The sequence below is a fragment of the Haemaphysalis longicornis genome, unplaced genomic scaffold (assembly GCF_048455015.1).
Source record: "Haemaphysalis longicornis isolate Haplotype H1 unplaced genomic scaffold, Haemaphysalis longicornis Haplotype H1 scaffold_10, whole genome shotgun sequence".
In the NCBI taxonomy this organism is placed as follows: Eukaryota; Metazoa; Arthropoda; class Arachnida; order Ixodida; family Ixodidae; genus Haemaphysalis; species Haemaphysalis longicornis.
The window spans coordinates 75,603,112-75,623,068 of record NW_027526204.1 but is presented as its reverse complement, the minus strand read 5'-3'; the positions used below and the strand labels follow the sequence as shown (position 1 = coordinate 75,623,068).

At 46.5% G+C, this 19,957-nt stretch overlaps 1 protein-coding gene across 1 annotated transcript in view; it reads right to left on the bottom strand.

The window, feature by feature from the left end:
• Window positions 1-545: 545 nt before the first annotated feature.
• Window positions 546-19,957, bottom strand: part of LOC144158798 (uncharacterized) — a 45,607-nt gene continuing 26,195 nt past the window's right edge. The window contains exons 13-22 of the mRNA XM_077689939.1: window positions 13,400-13,456; window positions 13,218-13,310; window positions 12,742-12,837; window positions 10,877-10,972; window positions 8,539-8,634; window positions 6,107-6,202; window positions 4,889-5,189; window positions 2,608-2,793; window positions 1,617-1,862; window positions 546-924 (exon numbers count right to left, since the gene is read on the bottom strand). Coding sequence (XP_077546065.1) covers window positions 561-924; window positions 1,617-1,862; window positions 2,608-2,793; window positions 4,889-5,189; window positions 6,107-6,202; window positions 8,539-8,634; window positions 10,877-10,972; window positions 12,742-12,837; window positions 13,218-13,310; window positions 13,400-13,456 — 1,631 coding nt within the window. The 3' untranslated portion in view covers window positions 546-560. The remainder of the gene's footprint in view (window positions 925-1,616; window positions 1,863-2,607; window positions 2,794-4,888; window positions 5,190-6,106; window positions 6,203-8,538; window positions 8,635-10,876; window positions 10,973-12,741; window positions 12,838-13,217; window positions 13,311-13,399; window positions 13,457-19,957) is intronic.

Sequence of the window (19,957 nt, the reverse complement as noted above, 5' to 3'; positions counted from 1 at the left end):
AAAGTACCACTTTTTTATGTTATCGGCAGGAAAACTCCCAACTGACTTACAAAATAACCTTGCAAGTCACGCATTTCTTTATTCTACCTAGGAGGCGCAGTCATTCTGACAAATTTACTGCCTTCTTTTTCCCATAGAAACAATTTCTAATGCCATTCTGTTTGTAAGCAAAAACAAACTGGCGAAACCTTCCACGCGGCATACTGAGAGATGATACGGTTAAATCTCCGAGTAACATTTTTGCCCTGGCTTCTTTTTCTGCTTCGTGTGTCCCACTACAATGTTTGTTATATATAATTTGTGCTAACTACTGTCTGATTTTTCTTACATGAATATACAAGGAACATTTCCTTTTTCATATTTGTGGCCTCAAGAGATGTAGAAGTACAACAGTAGATGTAAATATACAAATTATGCCAATAGCTGGCACAACGCGTTTATAATGTCGACTCATATTTTCCCAGTTCAGATGTGACACGTAAAAACGCGCGTGACTATTGCACTCTTACTTTTTAAATGTCAGATAAAAATGCAAAGCTACCTCTAAAATATAATTTATTTCAGTTTCCCAAGGGGTTGTTTACCCAAGGGTAATTTTTGGGACACCGGGAGCATGTCCTCATGTAGCGCTCGCCTCCTGGTGGAGTATTCTTGTAGGAGCACGTCGTCGGCTTGGGACAGGTGCTCGGTCTACGGACGTTCCGTCCTTTGCATGGGCGCTTAGCGTAAGCGCTGAGCGGCTCCGGGTTCACCATGAAACGCAGGACCTCGGAGGCGGTCACCAAATACACGTCATCCTTCTGCAGCAGCCAGTCGACGAAGCGCAGGTAGCCGGCCTTGCGCTCGGGGTGTTTCAGATACGCCTCGTGGAGAAAGACAGGGAAGGGGGCCCGGTTTGTGGTGTAGAATTCCTCGAAGTTTGACCTGCGTAACAGTAACGTTGTATGGCTTTCTACGTGTCAATTTAGATTAGAAGGACGTTGTTATAAGCTTGACCCATTTTAAAATGGGCGGGGTGCAGTGCAATTGCGGAAACGTGGCCACGCGTAGCGAAGAATTCGGTAATTTCTGTGACTTGGACGTTTGTTTGCAGGACGGGGTGATTCACGTGTCGATCCTAATTTCATATTTTACTCAGCCGTTTCTACATACTTCAAAAAACGTTTGCTGCGTTTAATGCACATCGTTTTTTTCGCCTGCACAGCCATAGTTGTGGATGTACAACTTGTGTAGCCCTCGGATATAAAAGGTCTAGGTATGGCTGTGCAAATCCAGCTTATCCAATTTACAGTTATCCAAGGGCCCTCAAGGTGGATAAAAAAGGCTGATCTCGCGTGTTTTGCATCATCTTGTGCCCTTCCTTGAGTCCCACACACTAGGTAATTCTACAGACAGCCGACCGCCGGTTTATCCCTACGAGGTTCCGAAGTACAATGTGGCCTCATTATCAGCAACTGTCCTGTTTCTCCTTTTTTCCTGTGGCAACGAGTACAATCACGGCACGCGCACGTTTACGTTTTTCTATCTCTACAAACAGCTTATGAGCAAAACAGCTCATGCACTAAAAAGCACATAAGGCATAAACCTAGTTCTCCCTAGAGAATGGGCATGCGTACTTGAAGTATTCAAAAGTGTCCTCGGCGGTAACCGGCTGCGGCAGGCAGGCGTCAGCCATTGCACATGGCAGGTCTCCCTCCGTGTGCTTCGGGAACAGCACGTTAATGGGCAGAACCCAGAGTCCTGGGTAAGAGCCCTCGGGACACGGCCACACGTTGCAGCTTCTTCGGAATCCAAAGTCCATGGTGTACGGGTAGAATGGGCGCTCTCCACGGGCACGTTGGTGGATAAGCGTGCTGTCGTACCTGCATAAAAAATACGAAGGTCGTCATCAACTATTGGTCACAAATTTGTTTTTAAGTTTTCGCGCAATGCAATTTCAGGTCGAGTGCTGCGGTTGTGCCAAATCAAACTAGTTTTGTTGTGAACTCTAAGCGATTTATGTGGAGCTCCCTGGCTGATGCTGTTATATTGCGTGACGACCTGCAATCATCCTTCACTTCTGACCTTATGCCACTTTGCGTTTCTGAGAGAAATTGTTGCAAGTTTTTTTTTTGCAAAAAGTACTCCTCGAATAATTCTCCTGCATGTTCGCAGATGGAGACTTCAGCATCTCAAAAACGTATTGCTAGAAAGGCTACACAAAACTGTTCAAAACAAAGAAGTGTCTGGTAAAGGTATCTGATATCGCGCCATTAGTTTCAGCATTATTACTTGTCCGGAGGCTGTCTGTCTCTCTATTAGTACAATTTCTACAGACGATAGCTTAATCAGCCATCTCCTTACGCGCCGGCCCTATCAGATGAATTATGGGGACAGCGACACAATGAACCTTACGAATTTGGTTATCTAAAATGTTGTCTACATCGGGAGCAGCACTGAACTATATAGCATATATAAGAACATTAAGTGATTTTTTGGAACTGCCCTAGTGCCGTGCGCCATACTCTGAAGACGTGCGGTGTTACGTGATGATAACGGGTACGCCACCACTTTAAAGCTAAGAAGTATAACTGCTTAATCCAGCTATTCTTAGCCGCAGGAAGATACCGGAAGCGCCTGTGGAGCATCCGGAATCCCTGGTCTCCGCCGGTGATGAGGAACGGTCCCCTGAAACCGGTAACGTCGGAACCTGGCACGTTGGCAAAGGCCGTGAGCATGGCCCGCTGGTCCACCACCTCCCGCTCCCACTCGGTGGTGTTGATGGTCTGCCAGTAAGTCGATTCCGTTCTGTGGCTGCGAACAATGAACGTGAATACCCCGCAATTGATCACCTTCAAATCTTACCACAGCCAATGTAGTTTTCGGATGAAACCTTTTGGTCACAAAGGATTTTGGGGGGTCGCTGGTGGAAGAGTTACATGCCTGAGCACTTCGTTGCAGCAAAACCGTATATGGCTAGCATTCAGTCTGTCATCGCATCGCCACTGCATACTCCTCTTTCACAAGATATAAATACTAGAATAATAAATAAATAATGAATAGCAGCCTACCATTGACGCTGAAGAAGAAAGTGTATGACAGCTGCATCTTACCGGTACTCACCCACGGGGCAGAAACTTAGAGGCTCACTAAGTGGGTTAAACCTAAATTGAGAACGACTCAGAGGGCAATGGAGCGGAAAATGATATGTGTAACATTAGTAGACAAGAAGAGAGCGGAGTGGGTCAGTCAACAAACACGTGTTAAGGACATATTAGTAGAGATAATTAAGAAGAAATGGACGTGGGCAGGCCATGTAATGCGAAGGCAAGATAACCGTTGGTCATTAAGGGTAACTGAGTGGATCCCTAGAGAAGGCAAGCATTGCAGGGGGAAGAAGAAAGTTAGATGGGCCGATAAGATCAAGAAGTTTGCGTGGATAAATTGGTCACAGGTAACACAGGAGCGGGGTATTTGAAGAATAATTGGAGAGGCCTTTGCCCTGCACTGGGCGTCGATAGGCTGGTGATGATAGGAGAAGTTCACATAGGCGAGACCTTTTCAAAGTATAAACCTAGTGCCATATTTCCCACGTGTCAACACCGTTGAGTGAAAAGTAAACAAGAGGCATACTTGAGGCGAAACATCACTTTACAACTCCTGCTAGAAGAGTTTCGTTAAGTGAAAAAATGTGCGCTTCATTTTCGCGATAGCAAAGAAAAATACGTGTTCAAAAAACATTTCAAGCCATTAATACAAAAAGTGCTCGCTGCCGAGCCTCAGCCTTGTTGCGGAACCTAGCGGCGACCTTCGAAGTCCAACAGTAACAAAAAATTTGAGTATATGACACGCCATGGTGAAATGCGCAAGAATTGAATTGACTTTAGCAAACGTCCACCGTGATTATCATTCGAGTAGCGGGGAGAGAAATAGTGTAGGAGGCAAGAATAGGATTACAGAGATTTAAGGGACAGGGGCGGCGGAAAGTGTCATCTTTAGACGTTTGCAGGGAAGTGAGCATATACGCGTTGCTTGTCGTTCGCTCAGACGAAGAAAACGGGAAGTCACGAATCGTCGGTATTCGGTTTACAGAAATACGCGTAGATGCACTGGGCATTCGCACGCCCGCTACAATTTTCCTGGATTCTGTTTTCACAGAGTGGAAGGGCTCGAAATTTTTCTATTACATTTTCCCCAAATCTACACATAGTTTGTGTGGGTTGCGGACAAACTGGCCCTGAAACCAACTTATATTGTTTGGCACATGGGTCCATCTCTTGCCTACAAAAAAATGTTAAAGTATAAAGTAACAACTATATAAAAATAGGAAAAATTGTGGAAGGCTACGTGCTTAATATACATGCATATAAAACACTGTGCCTAAAACAAAAAGCCAATCACTTTAAACCAATCGAATTTCTCCCATATGTGTTTACCTCTTCGATAATGTTTCATTTTCTATAATAATTTACAAACTTTTCATTCCCTTCTTGTTAAAAATCGAGACTAGTTCAAAGTTTTACCTCCCACAAGGAAGTTGCGTTGCATAGAAAAAAACAAACCTCCCACCTTCTCTCTTTTTCAACTTTTCGCCACAACCACTACAAAGAAATCAATAACGCAGCACAGAAATATAGTAGTCAAATGAAAAGAGGAGCGTCAACCAAAGGTGAAATAAAGGACAGACGGTTCAGCTGCCATATGGAAGCCTTATTCACTTTGTTCACCTTTTCTTCAGAAGCCTCTTCATCAGACTAAACAAGTCTTCGGTATACGAACCCAAGCGTCTCGTTTTTATTACACCTTTCGTCGGCGATCGCCCTTTTGTTGACTATAAATTTCTACCTGCCACGAAGAATTTTGCAGTACCTTAGATTATGTAATAAAGCTGGATGGTCTAGACACTTACCTAATAGACTTCAAGGCGATCTCATTTCCCCAGGAGTGCAGCTGGTTGACGGCTTCGTAGTCGAGGTATTCGGCCGACGTGAAAAAAGTTGCTGCGATGCCGCATCCGCTCTGTTTATGCTTCCTCCTTGATGTGTCCAAAAGTTCCCGGTAGAAGGCCATATTGCCCGCGTTGACAGCGCCATCGAATGTCAGCATTACGAACTGGGGCATGTCTTCCACTCGAACACCAGCGGGGGGCGCATCACTTGCGCAGAGGCAGCGAGGCGGCTTGCAGACCTCCTCCCTGCATTCTCGAGTTCCTGGTGTAACAGGGCACCGAATTTTAGGCAAAATTCTAACGCATGCGCAAGTCAGGATCCTCAAGCTGCACTGTATAATGACTGGGGTAATTAAAATTTTAGTGCAAGCCTACTTGTTTGTCTGTGGAACTGTCTCCCGTGAGGGAAACATCCCAGTTCCATACCACAGCGTGCCTCCAGTAATTTGAGTCGTGGCGTAGCTGCCAGTGTATTTCATACCGATCGAAATCATGATCGAAATCGAACACAAACTCGTGGAAACTAAGAAACCCCGCACGGAGTCAGTCAGAGCCAGATCGCACGAGTTTAGGATAACTTTTCGATAGGAATTCCCACTTCTAGACGAGCGCAACGAGGTCAGTGTAGACAGGACTTAACACCTGCAATCAGTCATTCTACAGCAGCTGTGTAGAAAGCAATATTGCGGGATCTAAATGTGAAACTAACTATAAAATTAAAGGAACTAATTACCAAACGTAAGAACCCGAAAATATCAAGTACGGCAGATCAGATTAAACTAGCCCTGCGGTCGAAAGTGATTAAAAGAAGTAAAACAGATGGCATTGGCGCTCAGCTCTTCTCCTTCCCCTCGGTCCTTGTTCGTCCTCGTACGGACGCTGCTCTCTGTGTTCTGCCTCCATCAGAAAAGCAGCAATCGTGGCATGGATCGTAGCGGCGTCCTTGGTCCCAGCAGCACAGCATCATAACCACTGCTGCAGCCCCTCCGCGACAGAGGGAAACCGCTGTTTCCGCGTTCTGATGGCGGTAGGTGTCAGTGCTACGTTCTCCCTTCAGTTTAATCATTACCCTTGCAGTGGCGGCAACGGAAAAGGTGACATACGCACACACTGTTACATTGAACTCCACTCCGTAGTCCGCGTTTTTCCTTCTCCCATAATAAATACGGCCATACGTACCACTAGTCGGGGCAGAAGTGGCAGGCCTTGCTGTAGTATGTTCGGTCAGGCGGCTGCTCTCCCGCTCAGGTAGCTCGGTCACGATGGAACTCGCCCCTGGAAAGAAAGCTTCAGCTGCAGGATCTTATATGGCGGAAATAAAAGGTAATTTCACTGAAGGGAAGTCTCGGCAATTGCTGCTGCTACCTGTAAAAAGGCTTCCCCTAGGCTTTTTGAACCAATCGGAATCAGCCCATCGTGCAGCTGGAACTTCCGGTCGAGTTGACGAAATTGAGGAACGCTGGCAATACACAAATTACCCTCATGCTTTAACAGAAGTTACTTAGGTTGCCTAAAGGGTATAGCAAAGTATCCGCCTTTTTTAAACTATGTTCCTTCAGCGCGATGACCTTCTGCCTTACGTGGCCGAAGTGGTGTTTAGGAACCGGCAAAACCTGCTTTCAATTTCTGACCCTAAAACTTCAGAGTAAACTGCGGCTGTAACGCCTTCCTTGCTTGCACAAGCAGATTTTTGCACTCCACCGCCAATAGCCGAGTGCATTTGTAGGGTTGAGGCCGAGGTTACTTGCTTCATAGTCTGAAGAGGCGGGTACAACAGCGCAGATGCTAACACACGTGAACTGGCGAAGAGAGCAGCACGCGAGAGGTCGTGCCAAGAAAGCTGAGCTGAGAAAAATGTACTAGACGGTCGAGCTGCAAGACGCCTGGTGTTCCTCACAAGGCCCACCCTCACCTGCGCTCGGTGTTCTTTGGAATAATTTTGCTAACTCCTCCCGTGGCGCATACCGATACGCAGTCCTGAACGTCACCGGGCGCTCCACACGAGGCGTACGTTCCCGTGTGCTCGCCTGTTCTGCATTTTCTGGTAGCGCTCGACGGCAGAACTAAAAGCTAAAAGAGCTGCGCTGTTAAAAAGGACCGCGACAGCCCGGGCATACGACAGCGTAATTTTTGTACTTCTGCGCCCATATGTATCTTGACAGTCAAACAACTCAAGCAAACCAAGACTTCCATGATTCTATCTCCTAACCCTACCTCCCATTGCCCTACGTCATTTTCTTTTGAATTGAATTGAATTGAATTTTATTGATCGAGCGTGTACATGAAACGTGAATGGGTAAAGGTGCACTGGGAGGTCCCAAGGTAAGAACCGCAGGCGGGACCTCCCATGATGATTGTAAAAAATAGAGCAATCATCAAGCAACACTAGAATACAATGTCAGTAAATAAACACTCAGCATAAAACAGAGAAAGATAAATACAAAAGCCAAAGAAAACCAAAGAAGAAATATTACACTAAGAAGCAGGAACACTAAAAAACAAAGAATTCAACTCCAATCCAGTCAAAAAGGAGATATGAATACAACATCAACAACAAGGCATGATACTACACTTACAATTCAATCAAACAGAAGGGCCTAACAAGAAAGTCTTTAATTTGGATTTAAAAACGCAGAGGGAAACACATGCTAAACCGTATGAGTGTTGCGAAATTTATGTGTTTTTGTGAAAACGTCGGAAAGGACCAGTCAACCTAATTTTGTTCTACTTTCTACTCTCGCCGCTGCAGTTATTCCTCTAATTTTTGGTTCCATATTTTAATTATAACAATTTTATGGAAAGATTGCTAGCAGCGAAAATCCCAAGGGTAAAGTCTATTATAGCTTATCGTAAACTTAAGCTTATAGCAGCCTAAAGAATGGTTCCGAGTTGTGGACTTCTTACAGCATCAAATTTCGCTTAAGTCCAATTGTTAATTACATTTACAAATTGCCTAACAGCGAATTTTGCTTTGTTGTAAAGAAAAACGATGATAGCCTCCCAAGCTCTATGCTGAAAGGCGTTTAAATTCTTTAAATTCAAACTGCCTGTCACGGAAGTCTCTCGAGTTTCACGCATGCTCCTCTAAAATTTACCGCTTCGACAATATGACATTTCCGTCTTTTCGCCGTATTTCTCGATTGAAAACACGCGTTCCCCTGCGCGGCCTACCGCTTACGGTTGCCTTCTCTAGCATGGTCTTTCGGCGCTGTGCTTCATCGACGCACGTCCTCCCTTCTCACAACCCTGCAGCTGTTCCTACTGTTACTCATTGTACAGACACTGCTCCTCACTTTCCTCCTCCATTAGGAAAGCAGCGACCGAAGCCTCGATCGAACCGGCGTCCTTGGTCCCAGCACCACAGCATCATAGCCACTGAGATATCGCGGAGGGTAACTGCGGCCTTGCTGCAGCACCTCCGCGACAGCGGGCAGCCGCTGTTGCCGAGTTCTGACGATGGTAGGTGTCAGTGCTATGTTCTGCCTTCAGTTTAATTATAACCCGTGCGGCGGCGGCAACGGAAAAGGTGACATACGCACACACTGTTACATTGAAATTCACTCCGTAGTCCGCGTTTTTCCTTGTCCCATAATAAATACTGCCATACGTACCACTAGTCGGGGCAGAAGTGGCAGGCCTTGCTGTAGTATGTTCGGTGAGGCGGCTGCTCTCCCGCTCGGGTAGCTCGGTCACGATGGAACTCGCCTCTGGAAAGAAAGCTTCAGCTGCAGGATCTTATATGGCGGAAATAAAAGCTAATTACATTCAAGAGAAGTCTGGGCAAGTGCTACTGCTACCTGTAAAAAGGCTTCCCGTAGGCTTTTTGAACCAATCGAAATCAGCCCATCGTGCAGCTGGAACTACCGGTCGAGTTGACAAAATTGAGGAACGCTGGCAATACACAAACTTATCCTCATGTTTTAACAGAAATGACTTGGGCGGCACAAAGCGTATAGTAAAGCATCCGCCTTTTCTAAAGTATGTCCTTTCAGCACGATTATCTTCTGCCTGACGTGGCCGAAGTGGTATTTAGGAACCCGCAAAACCTGCTTTCAATTTCTGTCTCTACAGCTACAGAGTAAAGTGGGGCTGCGACCCCTTTAGTGTCTACAGAAGCACATTTTTGCGCTCCACGGCCTACTGCCCAATGCATTTGTAGGGTTGAGGCCGAGGTTAGTTGCTTCATAGTCTGAAGAGGCGGGCAGAGCACCGGACATTTTGACAATACACAGAGAAACAAAATCGACGCAAGTTTCATTATTGGTGCAACGCTGGAGGGACAGCAGTGCTGGTGGCACCTACGTCTTCGCCGGAGACCCGGCTGTTGCCACTCACATGGATTTCCGAACTTGCCGCTGAAAGTCCGCTATGACTGTCAAACGAGAATCATTTTGTCCTCAGCCTTTCGCATCTCTCCTAAAGTGGACCGCGTTAGCCCGCCCTAGAAGCCATGGCAACAGTCTTCGAGAATTTGGCGTATCTAGCGGGAACTCGGCGTCTGTGCTTCCCACTTCAGGCGCAAACGCAAGGGAACTGGCGAGCAGAGCAGCACGCGAGAGATCACGACACGAAAGCTGGGCAGAGTATTCTAGGGGGTCGAGCTGCAGGACGCATGGTGTTCTTCACAAGGCGGTTCGCTCGCCTGCGCTTAGTGTTCTTTGGGATAATTTTGCAAGCTCCTCCTGTGGCGCATACCGATACGCAATCCTGAAAGACGCCGAGCGCTCCTCATGAAGCGCGCGCTCACGTTTGCTCTGCTGTTCTGCGTTTTCAGGTAGCACTCGAGACCGGAAGTAAAGGTTAGACAGCCGCGCTTTTAAAAGGTACTGCGATGACCTTGTCATACGACAGCGTAATTTTTAGACTTGTGTGTCCATATGTATGCTGACAATGCAAGCAAACCAAGTCTTCCATGATTCTATCTCTTAACCCTAACTCCCGTTGCCCGGCATCATTTCTTTTAGCAAAAAATCCATGCTGAACCATTTAATGGTTGTGAAAATGATGTCGGTCTGCGAAAAGGTCGAAGAGTAAACCCGACCCAGTTGTATTCTACTTTCTACTGCAGATTCTCCAATTATTCTTGTGGCTCTTATTTCCTTGTTTTAATTATAACTGTTTTTGTGGAAAGATTGGTAGCAGGTAAAACCCTAACAGTGGAGCCTACTTTAACTTATAAGCTTAAGCTTATTGCATCTTAAAGACTGTTTCGGAGCTGTGGACTGTTACGGAGCGGTGAACTGTTTCAAAGAGCCAACTTGTTAATTACCTTCGCAAATTGGCTAACAGCAAATTTTATTTGTCACATAGATCAACGATGATAGCGTTTAATACCCTCTGCTGAAGGGCGTTTAAATTCAAGCTGTCTGTCACGGACGTCTCTCGAGTTTCTCGTATGCTCCTCTAAAATTTACCGCCTCGGCAATATGACATATGCGTTTTTTCGCAGTATTTCTCGCTTGGCTACTCACGTCCCCCTGAGCGGCCTACCGCTTACTGCTGGGTCCTCTAGAATGGTCTTCGGCGTTGTGCTTCATCAGCACATGTCCTCGCTTCTCCCAATCCTGCAGCGGTTCCCACTACTACTCATCGTGTACAGACGCTTCTACTAGGTTTACGCCTCAACAAGAAAAGCAGCCACTGCGGCCCCAATAGAACCCGCGTCCTCAAGCTCGGCAGCAGAACGCTTTAGCCACTGAGCCACCGCGGCAGGCAGCTACGAGATTTGAAGCAGCAGGTCCACAACAATTCGCAGCCGGTATTGCCACTTCACACGGACGAGAGCTTTGCGTGCAACTGTTTCCCCTGAGGAATAATATTATCCGTGGGATGGCGACAATGCCAGAGGTAGCGATACACACGCGAACACTGTCATCGCCCCCAGCCTTCCAACATCCATATTTTTCCCCTGAATTAGTGACCACTGGCTCGAAGATAACCCATACGTACCACTAGAGGTGCCAGAAGAGTCGGGCGCCGCAGTTGCATAATCGGTTTTGGGGCCGCTTTCCCACTCTCGCGGTTCGGTTTCGGTGGCCGTCGCTTCTGTAAAGGAAGCCGCAGCTGCAGGGTTTTTCATTGTGTGCGTTTTATGGGTAATTTCTTTGAAATAATGTTGGGCAAGTAGTGCTCCCACCTGTCGAACGGCCGGACGCAGGCTCTCTGAACCAGTCTGAATCACTCGGTAGTGAAGCTGGAATTGCGTACAAATGACATAAATGAATACGCTGGCACTATTCAAATATATCGTCATGTTTCAACTATGATAACTTGGCCGGCATAAAGGGAGTACTAGTGCGTCTGCCTTGTTCCTGAACGATTTGAAGCTGCGAACTCACTAGGGTTTTCAGGCTGCCTCTTCAAACGGGATGATACAAAAATACCGCCTACCTACAGCTGTCCCCAGCGTAGTGGCACATTTTTTTCTGCCTAAGAAAATTACGGTAAATTTCTAGAACATAAACAAATTAGGAAAATGCAGTGCTTGTGTGAGAGCAGTGGTCTAACAGTTGCATTGGTGGTCGATATTAAGCGATTCTACCCGCACAACGAATGCGCCTTTTTACACCATTCAGAGATTGCCCAAGGATGTCCCACTCCTGCTAAACAACAATGCAAATCTTGGCGGCAATTCTGAAAAAATATGAGTTCCTTTTTTTACGTATTCGGAAATAGGCACAATCAGTACAGCAGGCGCGTGCAGCGAAACTCGTGTAAAAGAAAACGTATTTCAAACGAAAAAATTAAAAAAGAGCACTTGGTTTCCTGTAAAGCCAGTCCGAAGTGGTGCTCGACAATCGAAACACCGTTTTGCCCAAATAAGGATAAACGAAACCGGAACTGAGCCTAATATTGACTTCTTTATGGCTGCTGTCCACAATCCAATCCGATCTGCTTGCTGCTCCGCGCTACCCTGCTCCAAAGCTACTACAGCGGCGCACTCTTGCTTGTGGACACCACTTCTCTGTCCGTTGTGTGCGTGCGACGTTGGTTCGCCGCGTTCTGAGTGCATGAATCTGAACGTGCGTTCACGACGTTGACAGGACGATGACGACGTTGCCACCACCTGTGAGGACACTTTATCAGATCTACTAAAGCAACTTGAAAAAAATCTCCGGGGATGAAAGTGAAGAGCGGATCAACAATGACGACCACCAGAGTACCCCACCATCGGCTATAGAAGTAAGCCAGGCAGTAGAAGTACTCCCGTGATACTTCCAGAGAAAGGTCTGCTTGGAGCATCTGTACAGCATAAGCAAGATGAATGCAAACGTGGCGAAGCAGTTCCATAACGGGCTGAACCAAACCACTTTGTACAGCATTTTTGGGAGTAGTCACCCTAAACACAATTGCTGAGGAATGAAACATATTTTACGGTCCCTGAAGAGTTTCTTTCAAAGGGAGTGCAGTGTACTTATAGCACAAGGACGCCAAATTTGTACTTTCATCAACGAGCAGCCGACTGTGCAAGCAGAGACCGTTACAGGCTGGTACAGATAAGTTCGCCACCAGGTATACAAACCTCGTCCTTTTCCTCAGCAGCACAATGTAGTAGCCACTAATACACCGCGGACGTTGACTAGGGCGTTGATGCAACACCTCCGCGACTCAGGACCAGCGGTGTTCCCGCCTTGTGACTATCAAAAGGACCGGTAGCAAAGCGTTCTCTTCCGTTTAATTATTGCCCACGCGATGGCGGCAACAACAGGGGTGACTTACACCCACACACATACACACAGCCATAATTTTTCATGCGTTTATATTCTTCCATCTACCAGTGGGACCAATGGCTGAAACGTTTATAGTTTACATACCACTGTGGGTGGCAGATGTGTCAGGCCAAGTTGGTGTAGGTTCGGTCTTCCGGGTGGTCGGCCGCTCTGGTGGTTGGGACGCGGTGGAAGTCATCTCTGCAAAGTAAGCTGCAGTTGCAAGGCCTTTCATTGAGGAAGTTATGGGCAATTTCATTGAAGAGAACGCGGTGCAAGAGGTGTTGACTTATGTCGAAGGGCTCTATGAAGGCGCTTTAAATCAACTAACCCATCTTGCGGAAGGAATTTCGAGTCGAGATCACAAAAGAGGATAAGCTGCCACTACAGAAATTTATTTCCGGTATTGCACCGTCTCGGTGAAAATCTTTTCCCTCGGTTTTATTATTATCCGTGCGGTTTCAGCAACGTAACGGGTGACGATACACACGCACACACACTGACAATGCGTTTTACTTCGTAGGTTCATATTTTTCCTCCTCCAATACTCAACACTGGAACAAAACTGATGACCAACATACCAGTAGGAGTTCCAGAAGTATGATTCTCCGCCGTTCTATGTATCGCCTCGTGACTGCTTTGCTCCTCTCGTGGCTTGGTAACGGGGGAAATCTCTGTAAAGATATCTGTTGCTGCAGGGCCTTTCATTACGGATGTTATGGGTACTTTCAGTGAGCTCATGTTCGGCAATTAGCCCTCCTACCTGTCGAAAGGCTTCCCGCAGTTTTTTCGAACCACTGTGATTCAGGATAAAGTGGATCTGGAATTGAAATTCCAGTTAAGAAAAATGAATACGTTGGAACTACAGAAACTTATCATTGTGTTTCAATACTAATTACTTGGCCGGCATAAAGGGACTACTAATGCATCCGCCTTGTTTTCGAACGATTTGACGATGCACAATCACTACGGAGTTTAGGTAGTTTTCTCACTGAAGGATACAAAGCTATGACCTACTTACATGTATATCCAGCCTGGAGGCGCATTTTTTCGTAAATAAAGAACGTTCAGGCGGACTTTCCAGAACATACGGAAGTTTTAGCAAAGCAGTAGTCGAGTTACGGCAGTCTAGCAGTTGGGTGGCGGTAGCAAGAAGTTCTGCTGACAGAGCAGGCAGGCGGTTTTTTATCTCGATTGCCCGACTGTCAATCGATTTGACACCCATGCTGAAAAACTGTGCAATTATCGCTGGCAATGCCCTGCACCGTTCCTTGGGTACACTTGAATGGTTTCGTTTTCTCAGTAATACGCAATAGAAAGTCAAATTTCTACCGTCATCAATAATCATTCCATGGCTCACGCATATTGTCAGAGGCTGATAGTCACTGGCAGTGATAAGGGCTGCACACGGGATATCTTGAATTATATCTAAAAAATGGTGTCACGCTGACTGTCGTTATAGTTCAAATTATCGCCAGTACGGGGCCATAGCTGCCACATCCGTACAGTAAATTTCTTATATACTCCGTTTTCATTCCTCCACTCCTTAGCTAGAATGTGTGACTGTTTATAACAACCCCACCCCTACCCATACGCAGAGGCACCCATACGTCCATGGCGGAGGTAAAATAACGTCCGTTCCATAAAAAGCCTTTACACATGCCGCACAAGTTAATGCAAAGTGCACAAATAACAGGCCACACACAGTCCAGGCCCCAGTGCCAAATTACAATACAAATAATAAAATGATGAACACTAGCATCGAAAGAAAATGAGCATAACGTGTCTAATAGTACACAGTTCTGTAAGAAGGCAAAAACTATGGGTACTATTTTGCAAATCGCTTGGGGGAACAGCGGTTGCAAGCTTAGCAAAAGGGTGATTTCCTCCCCTTTACAGGGAGCAGTGGCTGGCACACAAGACCAAAGTCAGTAATGAATGCCTACCTCTCTTACATTTTCGAGAGGTACTATTATGTTGACCTTAGCAAACGTTCCCTGCACGTATTTATAAGTATGTCCCATTGAATTCTTAAATTAACGACAGCTACAGTGTATGACCTTGAAACATGACAGCACTGCCCAGCTGTGTCTTCTATCCGACGCGGGTGAAGTTACGTTAAGGAACCCGTAACACTTTGTACTTTGCCACTGTCCCTGTGACTGTCTCTTTTGACACTTTGTCACTGTCACTTTGACACCTTGGTACTAAAAACAGCGCTAAATCGTACATTGAGAAGGATAAGGCAGAGGACAAGCACTAACCAACAACTGTGGTTTTCCACTACGTTAAACACGAAATCTAGAGGCAGTAAATCGAAGCACCGAATGCGCCCAAGCACCTTGTGGGAAGCACTATTACTACACGCTGAAAAAAATTGTACTCGGATACAATCGGTTCTTTAAGGGGGCAACGGACCCTTGGTTCACACAAGTGCTGCATGTGCTGCACGAGCGCATGCACGAGCGCATGCTCCACGAGCCACTACATGAATTTCCACCGATTTGAAAAAGCTACAATGGCCAAATCTACAATATTTATATAATAAAGAGCAATGGTCAGCAGTCAGTCAAAATCCACATGGGTAGGCAAAGCACCATTCGAGACGATGTGGCAACGAGTCTTTAGGATCAATGCACTAAGTTCGGAAATGTGGGTAAATAAGCCGTTTCGTATGGTGGTCCGCGATAATTTATCATCTTCCGCACTCACATGAGAGTCTAATGAGGGGAGGGCGAGGGCCATGCAAGAAGCAATTTCGCCTACAATATGTGCACCCATACTGGGGCACATCTTCAGTTATTCACAATTTAAAGGTCGTCAAAAGATGTCTGGAACTCGCAAAAAAATTATCTGATGGATGGAAAGCCGCTTTCTTTTTTCGGGCCAAAATTGCCTCGTTACTGACCAAAATATCCTATTAATTTATAGCGTAAATTTTATGGGTACGGAAAAATGAAAATATATTTTGAAACAAGTGTAGTTTGAGGCACAAAAACTACATCTTTAAAAACTAAAGTGTGACAGCAGAAATTTCCGCACGAAAAAACCATGAATATCACCACTGAGACAATTTAGCACTTCGTTAAAACGACAGCAAAGCAACCAGCAATACCAAGGCATTCGATATGCCAAACAATGAGGATTCCAACGCGAGGGATAAAAGCGGTGGCTACGGCTAGCACCTTAGTCGGATGTGAATTATCATTACCTAACACATGGGCTAGAACTGTACATCTCTCGGGGTTTGTTTATGCTGCAGCGGAATCTGTACAACATGTAAGATGTACTGCTTCGCTTACTCAGAGCACGCCTGGCAGCTGTCATAAGCAGTTTAGCACACAGCGCAGCTACTACGGGTTAGAATATTCTCACTGTAAATTGCTAAAAAATACCTAATTCAAGGCATATTGCTTGCACATGGAGTAAATCTTCCATTTCTCTTCGATGAATCTCACAAGCTGATTACCCAATAAATGTAGCTAATGTCAGTTCTTTAGAGCCACACAGCGCACTTAACTAATCGCGGTGCACAATTACCTTTCTCTCATAAATAAACCAATCAATGGGCTTCTATATTTATAGCCGGCTTTACCAGGCGATACACCCGCACGTCGAATATGGTACCCATCGTCTTGGAAAGCGCAACGTATTGCTACTTACGCTTAGCATTTGTATGTTGCCATTATTGACATGATGAGGACTACGGGGAGGTCTAATTAAAATACTGGATCATTTTACATTTTTCTGCATGACGCTAACAATTCCATGACCTGCAGTGCGCTTGCGGGATGTGATGGGATATTTTTAGTCTTATCGGTTTTGAGCAATAACGGTGGGTTTATAGAATTTCTCAATATATATACTCGTAATGTGAACCCTGCCCCGATTATGAGGAGTTTTCCTCCGTCAATCAAGCTAAGACTGACCTTAACAGGCTTCAAAAGAAAGCTACACCTTAAGAAAGAGTTTGGAGATAACAGGTTGCTTTACTCCTATGCAGGCCACACATATTAAAGATTTCGTGCCAAGATACCATTTCCGAAGCCAATGTTCCCTTGCTCAGCGCAGCCACTGTAATGCCACCCAAAAACTCGAGTGTAAAGCACGGCTTGGCAAGCCAAATTTATTCCGCTCAATTTACAAAACCAAGCACTGAACGTGTTACGAAAGAAGACTGAGCTCCGCCATCCTGTGGTGTATATGCGCTTAAGCAGCCCAACACAATTTCACATCTCTGCTTCACCAAAACACACAGCTTGACATTTGCCCAGAAATGATGACTTAAGAACACTATTAATCGATGGCGCATAGGGTCAATTTCCAGGGGAGCTACGTCACGGCCGCTTACCTGTGCAGATTCCGTCGATCATCAACTTTCCTGGTCCGCAGATGCACTTCCCTGTCGGCTCCTCGCACGTCATCCCAATTTCAGCGCACCATGCTTTCATTGTTTCCCCGCAGACTGGTCCTTCAATAAAGAAGCAGCAAAGCCCTTCAGAAGCAGAGTCGCTCTCAGTTACCGACAGTGCATCATTCAACCGCCAAAGTCTTCGGATGAAGCACTGTCTTCGGCGTTGTGCTTCATCATCGCATGTCCTCCCTTTTCACAACACTGCACCTGTTCCTATTGTTACTCCGTGTACGGACACTGATTCTCACTTTCCGCCTCCATCAGAAACGCAGCGACCGCGGCCTCGATCGAACCGACGTCGTTGGTCCCAGGCGCACATCATAGCCACTGAGATTCGCGTATGGTAAATGTGGGCTTGCTGCAGCACCTCCACGACAGAGCGCAGCCGCGAATCCCGCGTTCTGATGACGGTACGTGTGAGTGCTCATTCTCCCTTTAATTTAATTTTATCCGTGCGGTGGTGACAATGGAAGAGGTGACACACGCACACATAGTTACAATAAATCCACTCCCTAGGTTAACATCTTTGCTACTCTTATAATAAATACTGGCATACGTACCACTAGTGGGGGCAGAAGTGGCAGACCTTGGTGTAGTATGTTCGGTCGGGTGGCTGCTCTTCCGTTCAGGTAGCTTGGTCGCGATGGAACTCGCCTCTGGAAACAAAACTTCAGCTGCAGGGCCTTTTATGCCAGAAATTATGGGTAATTTCACGGAAGAAAACTCTGCGGAAGTAGTGCTGCTACCTGGCAAAAGGCTTCCTCTAGGCTTTTTGAACCAACCGTAATCATCTCATCATGCAGCTGGAATTTCGAGTCACGTTGACAAAAATGAGTACGCTGACACTACACAAACTTATCCTCATGGTTTAACAGAAATGACTTGGGCGGCACAAAGGGTATAGTAAAGCATCCCCCTTTTCTAAAGTGTGTCCTTTCAGCACGATTTTCCTTTGCCTGGCGTGCCGAAGTGGTTTTAAGAAGCCCGCAAAACCCGCTTTCTACTTCTGTCTACAGCTGCAGAGAAAAATGGGGCTGTGACCCCTTTCTTGTCTACAGAAGCACGTTTTTGCACTCCACGGCCAACAGTCCAGTGCGTTTGTAGGGTTGAGGCCGAGGTTAGTTGCTTCATAGTCTGAAGAGGCGGGCAAAGCAGCGCACGTTTTGACAATACACAGGACAAAATTGGTGCAAGTTGCACTAGCTGCGCAATGTTGGAGGTACAGCAGGGAGGCAACTATCGTTTCGCCGGAGACCCGGCTGTTTCACCTCACATGGATTATCCGAACTTGCCGCTGCATGTCCGATATGACTTGCAAACCGGGATTTTGTTGTCCTCAGACTTTCCCATCTGTCCCGAAGAGGACCGCGTTAGCGCGCTTGCGAACCCATTGCAACCGCCTTCGTGAATTTGGCGTCTGTAGCGCGAACTCAGCGTTTGGGCTCCCCACTCCAGCGCTAACTCACGTGAACTGGAGAAGAGAGCAGCACGCGAGAGATCGCGCCACGAAAGGTGGGCAGAGTATTAAGGAGGGTCGGCCGCCTGGCGTGCCGGGCGCCTGGCGTTCCTCACGAGGCGCATGCTCACCTGCGGTCTGTATTCTCTGTACTAATTTGGAAGCTCCTGCCATGCCGTAAACCGATGCGCAATCCTGAACCACGCCGGGCGTTCCTCACGAGGCGCACGCTCACGTGTGCTCTGCTGTCCTGCGGTTTCTTGTAAAGCTCGACGGCGGAACTAAAGCTTCAATAGCTGCGCTGTTAAAAGGAACCGCGACGCCCCTGGCGTACGACAGCGTACTTTTTAAACTTCTGTGCCCATATGTATGCTGTCAGTAAAACCATGCAAGCAAACCAACACTTCCATGATTCTATCTCCTAACCCTAACTCCCGTTGCCCTACATAATCACCTTTACCCAGAAACAGATGCTAAACCACCTGAGGGTTGTGAAATTGATGCCTTTTGGGGAAAAGGTCGAAGAGGACACGACGACCCAATTTTGTTTACTGTCTACTGCCGATGCTCCTATTTTTCCTATGGTTCTTGTTTCCTTCTTTTAATTATAACTATTTTTATGGAAAGATTGGTAGCAGGCGAAACCTTAACAGTGGAGTCTACTGTAGCTTATTATAAGCTTAAGCTTATTGCACCTTAAAAATTGTTTCGGAGCTGTGGACTGTTCCGAAGAGTGAACTTGTTAATTACCTTTGCAAATTGGCTAACACCAAATATTTTGTCACATAGATCAACGATGATAGCCTTCACACCCTGCGCAGAAGGGCTTTTAAATTCCAGCTGTCTGTCACGGTAGTCTCTCGAGTTTCTCGTATGCTTCTCTAAAATTTACCGCTTCGGCAATATGACATTTGCGTCTTTTCGCCATGTTTCTCGCTTGGCTACTCACGTCCCCCTGAGCGGCCTACCGCTTACGGCTGGCTTCTCTAGAATCGCCTTAATCGTTGCGCTTCATCGGCACATCTCCGCTCTTCTCACAATCCTGCAGCGGTTCCCACTATTACTCATCGTGTAGAGACGCTGCTCCTCGGTTTACGCCTCCATCAGAAAAGCAGACACTGTGGCCGCGATAGAACCCCCGTCCTAAGGCTCGACAGCAGAGCTCTTTAGCCACTGAGCCACCGCTACGAGATTTGAAGCAACATGTCCGCAACAATTCGCAGCCGGTATTGCCACTTCACACGGATGAGAGCTCTCGGTGCAACTCTTTTTTCTGACGATTAATATAATCCGTGGGATGGCGACAGTGGCAGAGGTGACGATACACACGCGCACACAGTGTCATCGCCCCCAGCCTTACTACATTCATATTTTTCCCCTGAATTCGTGACCACTAGCTCGAAGATAACCCATACGTACCACTAGGAGTACCAGAAGAGTCGGGTGCCGCA